A 17,416-nucleotide genomic window follows, 5' to 3' on the forward strand; every position below is an offset into this window, starting at 1 on the left:
TTTGACCTGAGATTGGCAGCTGCATCTCACTGTATCACTTTATATTGTCTCACGCTGTTCTAACCACAGTACCCAGTTTTGGGTTTCATATAACGTATTTCATAGTTTTATGTTTATAAGATAGATTCTATAATCTGGCTCCATAAGAGGACAGCCAACTACACCGTCTAAGCAATATTCCCCCCCTCCCTACCCTGAACGTGCTAACTTCCAACCCCCTAGTATTAAGTTCCTTGCCGCACGTTCAGCTACTTACCTGGAGCTCCTGACCCTCTACAAGATTACTGCACAAGGCCCTGGGTAACTAAAGGCCATTATGTCCACGTTCTCCCAACCACCCGTGCATTAACCTATGTACAGCATACAACCCCACCATCTCTCAGTAGGGCACACAACGCATATTACTCGCACCCTCCAAGGCAATTACTTGCACAATCTTTGATTAGACACGAGGGGGATTAGCCTGAACTTACTAAAATAAAATGGGTGGAAATAGTACCTGTGCTGTTATATAAGCTAAACACTGGCTATTTTATCTGTATCTCATACTTGTTCCTTTATGCACATGATGTACAGTGTTTTTTTTCGTATACCCACAAAAATAAATAAATACATTTGAAAAAACAGCTAAAGCTTTTGAATGAGGCAGTAGTCTCAACCTGATGCATGTCCCTTTAAACAAGGACAAAACAAAAAGGATTGAGGTACAATGACATTATTCTTCGTATGTATAATTGCTTCCCACAAATGGAAAGATCAGTGTAATTAGCTAGGACAGCAGAAGTGCTGTATAAAGGTGATATGAGCTACATCTTATTAGATCAGGGAAGCATTCATTGATGTAAAGAAGTAAAATGCCTGTTTGTTAGATAATTGCTGAATACAAACCGTGTCACACATATTTTATCTGTTCTACTGGGACATAGAGCTCACATTTAAGATTATTGTTTTGTGGGAGAGACCTTCTGTTAACTCTAATTTTATGGATGTAGACCCTGACAAGGAGGTAGATCAGAGGCAGAGCCAGCACCAGCAAACTGGAATAAATGTAAGATTTTAATATGTTTGGGGAGAACCCAATACTATAGGGTCAGGAATACATGTTCCTTTAAGAGGAGTTATTTTTTAATGGAATGTCATGTGTTGGTAGTGCCAAACAATTACAACATTTCTTATTTATGTCAAATATTTATACTTTCATTTCATCTGTCCACAATCCATACTTCCAACTGGAGTAAGGTGGTCTCTGGCAAACTTGGGATTGGTACCAACATAGAGTGTTTCTTCATATATTATTTCCTTTCTCGAAATTCTCATTTAGTATTTTCCTTGTGGCATTATGAGTCAATGCGAGATGCCCCTAGCCATTCCCCTGGTGTTTATCGTGTCCTGGAGAATGATACGACTTGTTTTTTGAGTTATTTTATTAGGTAAAGACTTCTGGGAAGAGTACCAATGTTTTATTATTATTTTTTTAAAATTCTTTATATTTTGCACTCACATGCAATGAGCCAATATGTACATGATAGAATAGAGACAAGATGGGTAATGGAGGCATCATTCCCTACAAAACAACGTCAGGGATAAGTGGTTGGGTCAAGGGTTTTTGTTTTTATATGATTATTTGTGTAAGCTGTTGTGGGGTAGGAGAGTCTGAATGGCCATAGCCTTGTTAAACGCAAGCATTGAATCGTATGCCTCCAACAGGGCACCTGTATGTGCCGGGCTGTTTGTTAGTTATGCCGTATTAAGTTTTAGTCGGCCATGGTGTGAATATTAGTAATGCTATTAGTAGTGTATGATAGTAAGGTCCTTGGAAAGACTAAGAATATATGATACACTGCCATGTTGACAGATAAAATGAGAAATTATGTCTGGTGCTCATTAACTCCTGAGCGCCAGGAGAGAGGGTGGGGTGCGGTCAATCCGGTAACATCCTGAAGATGCTGTGTTGCTTTGTGGCTATTATAGTGTTTTAGCATATATATAAGTAATTTAGTTAAATTAAATAAAGAAAACAGTATAATAATAATAAAATACAAAGATAGTGTGTGTAAACCCAGTGGCAACTGGGATAGACACACAGTGGTCAGAGAGGTGGTGCCAGATCCACCCAAGTAGGGCTTGGACCCAAAGACTATAAATATAAAGGAATAAAGTGAACAAAAAATGTCTCCCCACAGAAAATGGGGGCGGGGGGGGGGGGGGGGGAGCACTATACTGGCTTTAAAAAAATTGGGGATAAAGCAAGTAAAAGTCGCAACCTGTTAGACAATGCTTAGAATTCAGGGGGGTAGGAAAAAGGGTATCCCGCTACTTAGTCAAAAAAGTCTCCAATATTATCCATTGCCATTGTTTGTATCAGGTAATTTGCTGAGATAGCCGGTATAGTTCTGGAGCACCGAATGCGACTGCTTCCAGCGAGATCCAAGCCACCGTACCAATGTTTTTTAATGTCCTCCATTTGTATACTATCTGCCATACAGTGGATTTTTGGAGGTCACTCTTTTCAGAAATCTGTAGAAATGTTTTGATTCCTTTACCCATCTTTGTTATGAAAAGCAATCTCCAATGGTGGCAGCCAAGGTTTGTACACATCACATTTGAATGATTCCCCCCAAACGCTCCTGTGATTTTCACGTTATTGATTTGGACATCTGACTCACATCCCCTCATTTAATGTATTTTTAGTCCCTCTGATTTCACGTCACTTGTTTTGTACATGCACTCTTTGTATTTCTTTTGTCAACTCAGCTTTTTGTTTCCCTATTTTTCCAAACCCTTAACACAATCAACCCCACAGGTTAGGCCACAGCTTTGTCCATCTTACTTCAGCTTCCTCTTGAGTCTGAAGTTCACCCCTTCTTTAAGATACATTCTATTTTCCCCTGGGTTTTACTTTGATTGAAGTGACAGTGTGCTGCATCCACATTTATTTTTTTCTCTTAGAAGGAGCACATCATGACTGCTCGCTCCTGGGGGCCAGCAATGTTAATAATGTGATTGTCACCATGGTGTTATTGGCACTATGTAATGTGAATGTGTTAGTGATTGTTTGACAGGTAACTGAAGGAATCCCCAGCTGACAAAAGGATTGTAGGACTACCGCCACTAACACGACACATGGTTCCATACTGTTAATAAGCATTAATGTTCTGTAAAGGATGACTTATTCTGAAGAATGGATTTATTAAGATGTACAAGTCTATGTACAAAATCAGAAGCTCAAAAGTTCAAATAAAACAGTTTATTCATAGTCTGTTGGAAAAGTTCATTTTAAGGATACTAAGCAGATTTTGTTATCAGTCACCCTACATTTAAAAAAAAAAAAAAAAAAAGTTAGCATGGCTGCTATTGACCAACCCTGTAAATAAAGATGTTTCCTAAATTAAACAAATCAACATAAGACTAAACATTTTCAAATGCCAATTTTACAGTCTCACTTTTAGGAGAGAAAACAGGATATAATAAAACATACAGTGATGCCTACAAAACAGTTTGTTCTCATATTAAAGGGCACATTTCTAGATGCCCTCATTTAAAAAGTTGAAGACATGGAATGTGCATAATTTAAATAGACTATATTTTGCAGCAGGCAGCTTCTATAATGTAGTATCGTCTGTGCAATGTTCAGTCACTGACTTTGATTAGCATTCTACTTTTCATTGGGTCAACACAGTCACAAGTATATCAAGATAAATCATTAATTTCTATACAGTTTGATTTTTTTTTCTTGGTTCTTATCAATCTTCTATAATACTTCTTGCACTAAAAGCAAAAACCAAAAAAAAAACTCATGACTTATGACACAAACATCTTCCTTTATTTTAAAGAGGACCTATCATGTCCCAAACAACTTATGCTCGTTACATAACATTCTATCTACACGTTGTGCTAGCAGTTTTGCTAGCAAACATATATATTGAGAGAAAAACGTATTTAAAAATAGGTTTTTGTCCTAGCTGTCAGCTGAGGCACTTACAGACAAGAGAGAGCAGAAAAGGCCTCCCGCAAGAGGTTACTCTGCTCTCCACCCATGCAAACCACAGAGGATGTGCTGTGGTTGTTATGGATATCACATAGGAACAATATAGGAACACCGGCACACTGGCAACAAAGCCAGGATGCTGACAACAATGAAGAGATTTGCCCTGCTTGGGGATGCGTTCCAAACAAGGCAAATCAAAGAAGACTGCAGGAGAGGCGCAGGCACAGCGGAGGATGGCCAAGAGGTGGATGTTACACGAAGAGTAACACCCACAAAGTGGTGCTGGGACGGAGGGAAAGTGAGTAAATCTTTATATTTTACATTGAATGCACAAATTATATTTGTATTATATGGCGTAGTCAATGTATATGGGCACGATTTCAGGTAAGTTAGTCTTTCCATAACAGGTCAATGACTATTTAACGCTGGAAAATGTCATTGCTTGAATATCATCTCCATTCTCTTCTTCGCAAACAGTGTGGAAGTGCACTTGTGAAGGCTTGCAATTAATACATTGGGTTAGCGAAAATGATTGGAACATGCATAGTTTAAATGTTATTCTAATTACGGTATTATTTTTTTTTATCTGTAGGTCTTTACCGTTATTCCACTAGTTGTGCAGAGATAACCTGTCAATTTCTGAATGCCATTTTAGAGGTGGTGTGGGTGACCGTTAGATACAGAGGAGGTATGTCAAGAAAGGGAAATTGATTACCAGGCAACTGGCACGCAAAAGCTGTGGGCGGCAGCCTCACACCATTCTTCTGCAGACTAAAACAGTGAGAGACATATTCAGTGTTCTCCTGGCCTGGCAGTATGTGATATTATCTTGGTGGACAGCAGCATCTGGGGTTGACCAAGCTGACGGACATTGATGAGTATATATACGGTTATTTAATAAAGAGAGAATTCAAAGTGAACACATAATTCATTTAAAATTTCAAGCTAAAGTAGCTGAATTAGAAAGATTCTCTAAGACAGTTATACGACAAGTTTGGCTACTTTGGCCTGTATAATTCTCAAGGAATTCTTACTTTGGAAGTGAGTGAAAAACTATAATGTTCCAGTAGGTGTTTGCAACTCACCATATGGTGAAATGAGACAGTGTTCAAGATATTCAAAACACACGCACTAGTTGTCAATAGTGCCAATGGAGTTGTGGAAAACAAAATCTGCATCTCTTAGTCATGCACCGATCTCTATGAATGCTTCATTATGCTGCACAGTTTAAACTTATAGAGGTTACAGCTTTTATCTCTCAAACTCATATCTTAGATGTTCTGCATGAGTGGGACCAGCCAGTCTGTACTAGCCCCCTAGTCTAAAAGTTGCCAGTCCCCTGTTCAGGTAAATGTACCTTTTAAGCTGTATATTTGCTGCCAACAGTCCCAACACGACATATAGCTCAGTGAATCCAAAACCAGTCCTCAAGGCACCATTACCAGTACAGGATTTAGGGATTACCCAGTTGTGTCTAAGGTGTTTTCTTTTTCTTTTTCTAAAAACACCTTTGACTCTTCGTGTAACACCCACCTCCTGGTCATCCTCCGCTATTTTATAAAGTGACTTTTGTATGAAATATTATTTAACAGGGTTTTGCACCTAAATGCCGTAGACAGAAAAGATCACTTGTTATAGGGTGGGAAAAATCATATATGTGTCTGATAACCCATATAAAAAAGGCACTAACTGTCACCTGTATATCTTAACTATTAGTTAAAATACACACAATTGGTATCTGCACTGAAATCAAGAACTGATGATAATATAACGAGTAACACATATCCTGAAGATAAATTGAAGGTGAAGGTAAATTGAAGGCAGGAGCCTCCATCTTCCCAAACTAAGGGCCAGATTAACACAGGTGCCCTTGGAGCTGAAGCTCCAGGCCCATGCATATGGAATAGGCCCATTGTATAAAACCAATATGTGTGTGAATAAAAGATTATTTTGTGGAGAGGGAATTAAGTCTTAGGAGAGATGTAGGGAAACAAAACTTAAATGGACTAGCTGACTATAAAATTAGTTACGGTAAAGCTGACTTTGCACACTGTGCAAATACTCTTGCTGCGTTGGTCTTTCTAACACTGTGGCATGTCCCCTTTCTTCTACACTCACTACATTCACCTTTTTATTTGTCCCAGACCGCATACTGGGAGCTTCTGCCTGCTAGCAAGAAGGGAAGGAAAAGTATGGACCAGAGAGTGCTAGGGGACACTCCCTAGAAAGAGTAGAGCGAGAGCATCATTAGACGCACTTTTGCACAAAGTTTAGGGCGCTGTCTGCATAATACGCCCTTAGCTGGCCTGCATGATTGTAAGGCAGTCTGGCATACATTTATACCAGATTGACCTTCCAGTTCTTGAGGCAGACCTGCCCCAACGGGCAGTGACAGTTACGTGATTCAATGGCTTCACAGAATGGTGCTTTTAGAGGGTATGGATTTGCTTGAGAGATGGAAGGGAGAGGTTAGCATAGCGTTTGAGGTTTCTTATAGATGCATCCTGTGAGTTTCCCTCCAGCATCACCTCAAGATACATTAAGCTGTAGTTGTTCTGGTGACTAAAGTGTCCCTATAAATTAATGTTGTTGCATATGTCTCATTTAGAGTTTAAATAGGCCTGTGGTCAAAGAATGTCGACATTAGGCACTAGTACTTGAATTACAAACCTAAATGGAAAAAAAATAAGAGAAAATATTTTCTTAGAACTGGGTAATTCCAATATCAAACAAGGGGTAAGTTTTGATATGAGAAAGATGCAGGAATGGGCTTCACAGCATACACACAGTAAAATGACTTCATCAGAAATGGAATACAGCATGAGACACAATGTTTTGGACTTAATGAGCCGTAATCGAGATTAAGGTCCATTTAGGCCAAAATCTCATCTTTTACACTGTTTCTTGCCTGAATAAAGTAATTCTACTAATTCTACATTTATGGTATGAAACCTTTTCCTGCATTTTTTGTGGATTCATGCATACATATACATATACACAAATTTAGAAATATGCATACAGTGATAAATATCTGCACACATGTATGGATGCAGGTTCTGCTTTGCCACGATTCCGACCTGTCAAATCAATTAAATGCCCCTTTTATGTGTAGCAAGTGCCAACACTTTAACATCCAAATCATTTCAAGGCATTTGGGAGAGATTTGTTCTCCTGGCTTCTCAGGGGAGCATTGCACTAGTGCTCCACCCCTCTATCTGCCAAAGCGGGGACAGTTTGAAAAGAACTATCAGTTCTTTTAGACTGAGCTCCACTGTTGAAATACATAACTTTACCACTGAGATACATAGCTCCACCACTGAGATAGATAGCTCCACTATTGAGATACATAGCTCCACCACTGAGATACATAGCTCCACTATTGAGATACATAGCTCCACCACTGAGATACACAGCTCCATTATTGAGACACATAGCTCCACTATTGCGATACATAGCTCCACCACTGAGATACATAGCTCCACCACTGAGATACATAGCTCCATTATTGAGACACATAGCTCCACTATTGAGATACATAGCTCCACTATTGAGATACATAGCTCCACCACTGATACACATAGCTCCATTATTGAGACACATAGCTCCACTATTGAGATACATAGCTCCACCACTGAGATATCAATATTACACGTTTCCCATGTTCAGCACTTCTTTGATTGTTTTTAGGTTTCAATCTGGAGACTCCCATGTGAAAATGAGATCATGGTAATATTCTGCTATAAGATGAGCTGAGGATTTAAAAATGTCATGTGGTGGTTTAAACTAGTGTTTGTGTGTTAGTTGCTATTCACAGTCTAACTGACTAGCAGTTGGACAGCACTGGTCTAATCAATTATAATAGAATTAAGTAGGACAGTCTTTGATGATTACTGTTTTGTCTGTATTTATTCGACTAAATGCACAGATCACAAAATCAGCCCAATTGGTCAAGGTGACTGGAAAAGATCAAACCAGTCTCTGGGAAGATTTAGAGCTATTGCTTGGAAGAAGAGTACTGCAAAACACAGAGATATTATGTATTTAGGGCTCTATAATGAAGTCTTAATTTCTGATTAAAATGCATGACAAGATTTTGATTCATGGAAATCTCAAAGAAAGAAAAAGAGAGCAGTGTTCAGTGCACTGACCGCAGCCCCAGCATGTGATAAAAAGATGCAAAAATACAACTTTTCCCTTGTGTTAAGAACTGCTAAAATGCAATCTATCATGCTCTCACTGTGCAACATGCCAAGAAACAATTAAACTAAACTCTTTCATTGCACTGAAACCAACAAAAACAAACAAACAATATTTAATATGGTTCTTGGCCTTGGGACCCCTATATTACAAGACAGTGGGTTGTGATTGGTGGGGTTCCCCTGAAGAACTCTATTAACTAGGGATGCACTGAAATTTCAGCTGCCAAACTTTTCAGGCTGAAAATGAGCCTATCCTATTTCGGCCCAAAATGAGTCAAATCTGCAGAAAATTACACGTGCTGTCCTGCAGTCTGTCATGGTGCACGTGGAGGCTGTTACGAGTGAACCAGTCCACGGCTGCTTTTAGCTGAATCAAAACAACGAGACACGCCTTCTACCCTGGCTGAGACGCCGCTAGCATGGCTCCCCGGGCCGTGGCTGTATGGGCCACATAGCACGGTGACTGACCCGTGGGCCACTCATTGTTCGCTCGCTCTCTCCCAGCATTGCAGCCGGGGCACCATGGAGGCTGCTGGACTGAGCACCTGATCGCACCCAGCAAGGAACCCGCCCGCCATGCCGAACGTGAAGAACAGGAGGGTGAACAGCAGTGAGGACAAGCAGGAGAATGGGGGGACAGCGGCCTCGCCGATCTGCGTAGGAGCCGCAGTCACAAGCTCTACAACCAGACAATGTGCTCGGCCACACCGTCTGCAGACACCAATAACAGTAAGATCCGCCTCCGGAGCCCGGCTGGGCTAGACAGGGTTAACCTGGCATGCATTGACTGAGAGCCACTGACAGCCCCGGGCACAGCTCTCTGGCTGGATGGGGAGCACAGTCCTATGGGGGGCACATGTCTACGGGTGGATGGGGTGGCACATGTCTATGGGGGGCACAGGTCTATGGGTGGATGGGGGGCACAGGTGGATTGGGAGGCACAGTCCTATGGGTGGATGGGTGGCATAGTCCTACGGGGGGCTCGGCTCTCGGGCTGGGTGGATTTATTGGCTAACATCAGCCCCAGCAGGACTGAGCTGTCAATCAAGCTTGTTTGAAGTCACAGCTTGATGTCATATAAATACATACTATTTTAAAATAATTTGGATAAAACAGTCACTTTCGGTTTCGGTTTTCGGCCAAGGGCATGAATTTTCGGTTTCAGCCCAGAATTTTAATTTCGGTGCATCCCTACTATTAACTAGTGATACATGGAATGGTAATATGTAGCAATGTATTTAATAGTCCCCAAGACCCTTTTCCAGTAACACTTCCCTAATATTGAGGGTTATTTAACCCCTTAAGGACACAACTTCTGGAATAAAAGGGTATCATGACGGTATATGTCCGTCATGTGTCCTTAAGGGGTTAAACACGGTGTAAATATATATAAATAAAAGTTCTCTCAGCCCCTGCCTGGTAACGAATTGTCCTAGGGCGTCACAATTTTTAAGAGTGTTGGAACACCAGATAAAACTAACACAATTAAACTGCACATTAGCAAGTAAATAAGAAAACACAATCCGAGCATTTACCATACTTGCATTGCTTGCTAACAATTAGTGTGTGAGCACTCGCATATATACTACACTAACACTTGCTGTCTGACTCGGTTTCCCTGTTGCAAACATTGAAGATATTGACTACCTAATCAACCTAATACATTTTTATTTTACAGGGCAAACTTCTAAGTACTGGTCTAAAATTGGTCTTGGAATTTTGGCATTTAGATTTTCCACAATTGCAACGGTTGTCAACTGGCTGCATAACCATTATCTTCCTCCTACGTGAAATGCAAGATTATTTTTTTCTCTCAGTAATATTCTCAGTCAAAGCCAGGGATCTTTTAAATCTGACTTTAATTAAAATGGACCTGTCATGGGACAAAAGCCATGGCTGTACTTCAAAGGAAAGCATTATGTCTATAATTTGCACTTTTCAAACAACAAAAACTGTGTACATGATATAATATAATTAGCTGCAGTTTCAATTAATCATGGCGATGAATCTCCTGCATGCGTGCCATCAATGTTCTGTTGGTAGTCACTGGTCCCTCTAAGCGTTGTTGTGAGTGGTACAGCACTGAAATAGTCAAAACCACGGTCTACCGTTTCCATAGAAGCAACGCTACACATTGTAAATAGCATTTTTTTTTTTAAAGAGTTCTGATCTTAAGTGTTAAAGTACTAGACGTCTCACACATATCTTCTTAGGGGGCATGCTACAATTCCAGAACAGAAGTGGTATTACACTATAGATACGAAGAGAAGGCTGGACAACCTCTGGAAGGAAAATGTGTCAAATTGATTAACTATGTTGCGAGTGCCATGCACTGATGGTTACATTTGATGACTCAATTCTACTTTATTAAATCCATTTTAGCATTTAATTAAATATGTTATAGTGTTAGTAACTTGTCAATGTGCTAAATATCATCAAAGTAAATCAGTATGTCTATGCCCCAGGTTTGGAGTGCAACCCTTACTGGTCTACACTACTATAGTGATCATGCATTTTTATATATCAAAAGTCATTTGCGCCAGGTTTATATAAACTTTGTGTGCTACATCTGCCTAACGGAAGCTATATCACATTTCATAAATCTAGGCCTTAGTAGTAACATTATTTTTTTTTCCGGTTTAGCAGTAACTCGCTATATTGCAGCCTTAATTGAAACAGGCTTGTAATGATCATCAATTCAGCATACACAATTCTGTTTTTGCATATGTTCTACAAATACTGGATGGATATGCTTATTTGAATAAAAACACCCAACAGATCGCAAACGAAACAGAACATCCGAAACTGCAAAGCAAAACGAAATATTTATAAAACACTGAAACGAACATGAAAAGAAAATCATTTTTCCCTGTAATTTGAACACAAATTATTATTATTATTTTTTTTAAATCAAAAGCTCTTTGTCAAATGTTTATAAGGAAATTAAAAAACGTAAAATCCCCACAATAAATTCTGCCATTAACATGTACGTTGGAGGAATGAGATATAAATTCAGCAACTCCTGCTTGCTTAAAAATGATAAGTCCTAAATATAGGGAAACGAACCTTGAAAAGCCACCAGGACCTCTTCAGAAAAACAGGATAGAATAAACCTAATTTAAAAAAAGTATAAAAAAGCATAATTTATATCCTCAGAAAAAAAAAACGCATATATAAATTAACATATACAGCAACACATTTTTGCTAAGAGAAATTAAATGTAAATTTAGGAATGTGCTCCAGTGCGACAGACTAAATCTAAGGTCACTTTGTATTTCGGTACACTTGGTTTTTTTTCACGGTGGCAATGCTCTTTCCCTAGGCATGCCAGATGTCCATTCTGTTCATACATAAGCATTGATAATCCAATTTTACCAGAAAATTGGCCTGCAAATAGTTTTAGGCAGGCTCCACCACCATTATCTGTTATCGAAATAAGAATAGTAATTTATAATCTAGGTTTTGTTATCCTTATGTACCATGTTAATACCTATAAGCATCATGTAGTAGGAACCTGGTGTGCTACAATGCTATAATATGATTGCACAGATATTCAGTTGTGGCATACCAACAGGTCAGAACAACTTATAAAGTTTAGTGCCATATCTTGAAGGAAAAAGCAGCTATGCCATATATTTATTCTATGTTGAGGAATAATTAAAATTAGCATACAGCTGCCACCTCAACAAATGTCAGAATAAGAAAAGCTATTCTTGAATTTCATGCTCATAATTTATAAACATCCAGTGTTTAACTTTTAACAAATAATAACTTTTAAAAGCACCCTCTGCCACCCACTCTGCCCAACGGATCCTCAGTTTCAAGATTTACTTAATGTTTAATGACTACTTTTTTAACATGGTCCATATCCATAATAATTTATTTCTGTTTCTTCTCCTTCTGAGTCTCCTTTTTTTGTTCTGATTTGAACAGTCTTCTTGGAACCACCATTATGCTTCCATCGCTGTTGCAGTGTAGGGCATACTGGCTTGGATTCACTGCCCTACCCTGCTCGTCCCTCAGTCTGCTAAAAACATCTCGATAAAGCTCATTCAGTTTTTGCTTCATGTTACTCATGGACTTGTTGCACTGAGCCCGTTCTTTGAGTAGTCTTTCCTTATGGGCTTTCAGCTGAGACACGTCATCCTCTAGATTTAAAATGACATCGAGTTTACGTTTGCGGCAATTCTGAGCAGCGACTTTGTTTTTGCCCCTCCGTCTGATGTCTCGTATAGCAGATACCTGACTATCGGTCAAAAAGTGCTTAGATAACATGTTGTTGAACATTTCTACAGGCATGCTCACAATTTCGTCCACAGAGAATGGAATTCGTAGGGATTTAGCACGGCGTTGATCGCGGCTAATGTTTTTATCCACTCCTCTGGGGCATGGGCTTCTCAATCTGCCACCAGGTTTTCCGGGCCAATCATAATGGTGTTCAGGGCTGGGCTCTGACTGGTTTGACATTTGATTGTACGTATGATTATGTTGTACATTTTGTAAAGTCACATCATCGTAAGAGCTAGAGTCTTCTTGATAATCCATACGACACAATTTATTCACTTCTGGCCAATTGCCCCCAACTGCTCCTTCAAGCCCATCATATGACACAGACTCGGAATCACTGCTGTAAGCAGTTGCTCCTTCATCCTCTCCATAAGAAACTGAGGATGAATCAGAAATACTCACAGATGTTGGGCTATGGCTTGAATTTAAAGAAAGTCCTGAGTCTGAGTCTGGTTCTTCAAATAACTGAGAAACTTCCAGTGGGTCAAACCCTTCTTCTAGTGCTAATGACATTAAATTAATCTCGTCAAATACATTCTCATCAAGACCAGAAAGAAGATCTTGATGAGTTAAGTTTCTAGTGCTATTGTCCATAGGGGGAAACAAGGCAGTAAGATTAGGTGCACCCAAAGACTCTTCAGGGTCAGAACTTGAGTTTAATTGCAGAAGACTTGCTTGGATCTGTGTAAAATCTTCATGTGTTCTAGAAGTCTGGTTTGACAGGAACATGGCTTCCTGTAGACTTACATCTTGGCTAATTGCTTGTGTAAAGTCAACATTGAACTGTGTCGAGGGATTCAAGCCATTGTTGATGTTGGTATCAGGTTGAATACCTTCCAGTGTTATCTAAATAAAATTAAACAATAGATATAAATATTCAGTCGCTCAAAAAAAACATATAGAATAGCTAATAATAATGATAAAGGGATCTAAGTTTAAGTGGTGGGGCATTTACAAAGGAGCCATACAGTGTTGCAAAGATTAGTACAAAAAATGCATAAATAGAACTAAAATGCATGCAAAAACCTACCCTGGGGTCGCTACTTATTTAAAAGTATATATATTTGTGACCCTAAATTCAGCTGGAAAGATATTAAACAATCCCAAATGAGACATGGTTCTTGTAAAGAATAAAAATATATTGAAGATGTCAGAAAATGAAGTCCTTTTGAATTTGCATCATTGGTTATGTATAAATATGGACACAAAAGCCCTGTCTGCCCTCTCTGTAAGTATTTTATGATGGTTCACAAAAGGGAAAATTTCAGACAAGACAAAGAAAAATGTAAAATACAATTATACAGAAGTGTAAAAAAAAACTTTCCTAGTATGAGGATTTTAAAATATATATTTCTCCAGCAAAAATGTGATGATTTAACAGGAGAATTGTTAGGATTTGTAAAGATTATGCAAACCTAAAAAACAAATATGAGAATGGTAACTTACATTCAAATCAGGCAGAGACAGAAAGTCTTGCCATAATTCTCCCACAGAGTTTCCAGTCGGCATTCTGAAATTTGGCTGCGTAGAGTGAAGAGTATTTTCACTTGTACCCTAAAGAAATAAAATTGAAAATGATTAATGATCTACATAGATATATAGATAGATAGATTGATACATACATACATACATACATATAGATAGATAGATAGATACTGCCTGTATTATCTCTCTAAATATACATCTTGTGTCTGGTTTTCAGCTTATGTGACTAGTGTGGGGTAATCTGTCACAGGCCCTTTTTTTATATAAGGCTCCTAAATGCCCAGACAGAGTATTAGCTTCCAGTGTTAAATGGACACTCTGACCAGTAGTACCACATTTACATTGCTTGTTCTGGACAGTTTTCCCGATTTCTGATTGTCTGTGCAATACGTTAAGGGCTGTTGATTGCAAACCCATCATAATTACTCAGTCGTTTCAAATTGTTGTCCACCGGACATTGCATATTCCTGTTCTAGTATTGGTCAGAATCTCCTGACAACGTATCTGACTTTTCAACATAAGCAGTCAGCATTGCAAAGGTAATCATTTCTGTTGCTCAACGTAGGCAGTATAAGCCAAAATCATCCAATAATGCAGTGAAGCCGATATTTGACATATCATAGTGTGATCTTATTTTTTCCACTGTTCGGACCTTAGAGGGTAGCGACAGACAACCTCTTGCATACCAGCTGCTGTAAGTTACAATTCACATTGTCAGCAAACCATGACAGAAGTTGCCACAACTCCAGATAAATCTGCAAAACTTGCCCATCATCGCCTAATAAAGATGATTCATCCCTTCCATATGTATTTGTAAATTGGGTTGCATTTTTTTTGAAGTAACACCATCCTATGAAACAAGATAACCGTTCTTCCAGAAAGTGACTGGAAATTGTGTTTGAGTAAGAGAATGTGCATCCGAGAAATCATACTTCTGTTAAGTCTATAATTACTAACCTCAAGTGCATTTTCCGTTTGTGCTAGCAGCTGAATAAATTCTTCAAAGAAAAGCGAAGGCTCGGAGGAGTTTCTGCTGATCTGTGAAATGAAAATCAATGAGTTTTAGATTGGCAAATTACAACTTCGGGAAGGTATACACACTAGATAGATGGTGGTCTGGCTCAAAAAGTACAAACACCCCCCATAAAACTGTCAGTTCAGAGGCATATGAAAATCCTTAACAGTGGGTTAAAATATATTAGAAGGTACCGGTACTTGACAATTTGTCACAGTCAGTTAAACCGTAGATTGTTTGATCACTGTCTAATTAACAGCAGGAATTAAAAGAGTGTAAGGGTTATGGAACAGTATGGAGTAATAACGAAATTGAGTGTGAGTGGCTGCAGCTAAGTAAAGGATCAGCTGGAGCTAAGGATATGAGATCAGGAGGACAAAGCTCCAGCCTACGTTCCATCTTCTAAGACAATTAATGTCCTGCTGTAAGGGGGCTCAATCTTTAGTCTGTTTAGCTTTACCACCACAAACATTTGACCACATATGTATATATGTATGTATATAAGATGCCAAAATTGTAGTATGCAATAGCTTTTTTATTGGACTAAGCTAAAAGATACAATCTTTATAGTATAATCACATTGACTGTGTTAAAAAAAAAAAAATCCAATGCAGTCAAAATATATACTAAGAGAAAGGGACTACTTGAAAAATAAATTGACTATGGAGGCTCCTGCAGGAACCTTCATAGACCTCAATTGTCTGTGGAGGTTGAAGAGGTGAAGAGGTCCGACAGATGGACCAGGGTGACAGCCACGAGGGACAGGTTCAGGTAAGTATAACTCACATTCCCTTGCACCACGCAGCCACCCAGGGGAGCAGCCAATATATGCAAAGAACCGAATGATCATGACAGAGTCTCTTTAAATATGCAGTGTTTAGAGGGCAGGTCTGGGTGAGGGGGAAACACAAAAGGGAGAACTATTTTCTGTAGACAAAGTGCTAAATCTACACCATTTGAGATGATTGTCCTGTATTAATAATAACTACTATAAGACAAAGATGCTTACATTTTAATTTGAACTTCAGCCAGGAAAAAACTTCTACAAAAGTTTTATTACGTGTCAAGCACTTACCTCTGTTCTTACATCACTGTTGGCGTTTGGTAGACCCCCATCACTATTAACCCCTAATGTACTCTCTTCCTCTCTGCTTTGGGGAGATACGTCTTCTTCTATTCCTGTTTTCGCTTGTTCATTTTGTAGGTAACTGTAACCTGAACCTGGATTGGACCCCAGCTTCTCCTCTTGTGTCTAAAGTTCAAACATAAAATTTTGGTTAGGTATATGTATACTACTCACCACATAAAGTAACTTAGAACTGCATAAGATGAATTACTGTTTAAAAAAATAAGGAAATAATTATTATACGTGTGTTTCCTGGCTAATCATGGCAGCATTTAAAGGACCACTCTAGTGCCAGGAAAACATACTCGTTTTCCTGGCACTAGAGTACCCTGAGGGTGCCCCCACCCTCAGGGACCCCCTCCCGCCGGGCTCTGGAGAGAGGAAGGGGTTAAACTTACCTCTTTTTCCAGCGCCGGGCGGGGAGCTTTCCTCCTCCTCTCCATCTTGATCGCGACGTCATCGGCTGAATGCGCATGCGCGGCAGGAGCCGCGCTCGCATTCAGCCGGTCGCATAGGAAAGCATTTACAATGCTTTCCTATGGACGCTTGCGTGCTCTCACTGTGATTTTCACAGTGAGAAGCACGCAAGCGCCTCTAGCGGCTGTCAATGAGACAGCCACTAGAGGATTTGGAGGCTGGAATAACCCTCATTATAAACATAGCAGTTTCTCTGAAACTGCTATGTTTATTAAAAAAAAGGGTTAATCCTAGAGGTACCTGGCACCCAGACCACTTCATTAAGCTGAAGTGGTCTGGGTGCCTAGAGTGGTCCTTTAACATTTGGGTTTAGCTACTCCCCCTAACCCTCAGGACAGGAAACACAAACAATTAAGCATGCCTTCCCCTGGTATAATAGGAACCGCAGTAGCTTCCACTCCTCCGTCTTTTTCCTTACCTCATAGCCCTAGGACAGTTATTTTTTTTCCCAGTTATCTGATTAATATTTTTTTTTTTTATGCTCACCTGATAATGCTATATGGTGTTCTCCCTGTGGAGGTCAGCCTCCCTCCACAGGAAGCCCAGGCACATGTAGCCGAATCTCTGCAGAGTTGGGAACCCCTGGGAGTCGTGGTGGTTAGTTCCCACGGCATCTGGAGCCTGAGTTAGCCAAGACCCCGATCAGACGATCAACACTTCAGTAAGACGCCGGCGCATGCGCACTAGACATGGACGAATTTATGCACTTTTGCCCTTTTCCATGATGGCAGAGTTGCGAACTTGCGGCCAATCGGTGCATGCACACTTCCTTAAAGGCACAGAGCGGGAAATTTGAAACGGCGGTAAAACTATTAAATACTACCATTGTTTCTTTTCCT

At 39.6% G+C, this 17,416-nt stretch overlaps 1 protein-coding gene across 1 annotated transcript in view; it reads right to left on the reverse strand.

The window, feature by feature from the left end:
- Positions 1–9,572: 9,572 nt before the first annotated feature.
- Positions 9,573–17,416, reverse strand: part of NFE2L3 (NFE2 like bZIP transcription factor 3) — a 37,508-nt gene continuing 29,664 nt past the window's right edge. The window contains exons 2-5 of the mRNA XM_063452363.1: positions 16,050–16,226; positions 14,917–14,997; positions 13,921–14,028; positions 9,573–13,320 (exon numbers count right to left, since the gene is read on the reverse strand). Coding sequence (XP_063308433.1) covers positions 12,067–13,320; positions 13,921–14,028; positions 14,917–14,997; positions 16,050–16,226 — 1,620 coding nt within the window. The 3' untranslated portion in view covers positions 9,573–12,066. The remainder of the gene's footprint in view (positions 13,321–13,920; positions 14,029–14,916; positions 14,998–16,049; positions 16,227–17,416) is intronic.

The sequence above is a fragment of the Pelobates fuscus genome, chromosome 4 (assembly GCF_036172605.1).
Source record: "Pelobates fuscus isolate aPelFus1 chromosome 4, aPelFus1.pri, whole genome shotgun sequence".
Lineage (NCBI taxonomy): Eukaryota > Metazoa > Chordata > Amphibia > Anura > Pelobatidae > Pelobates > Pelobates fuscus.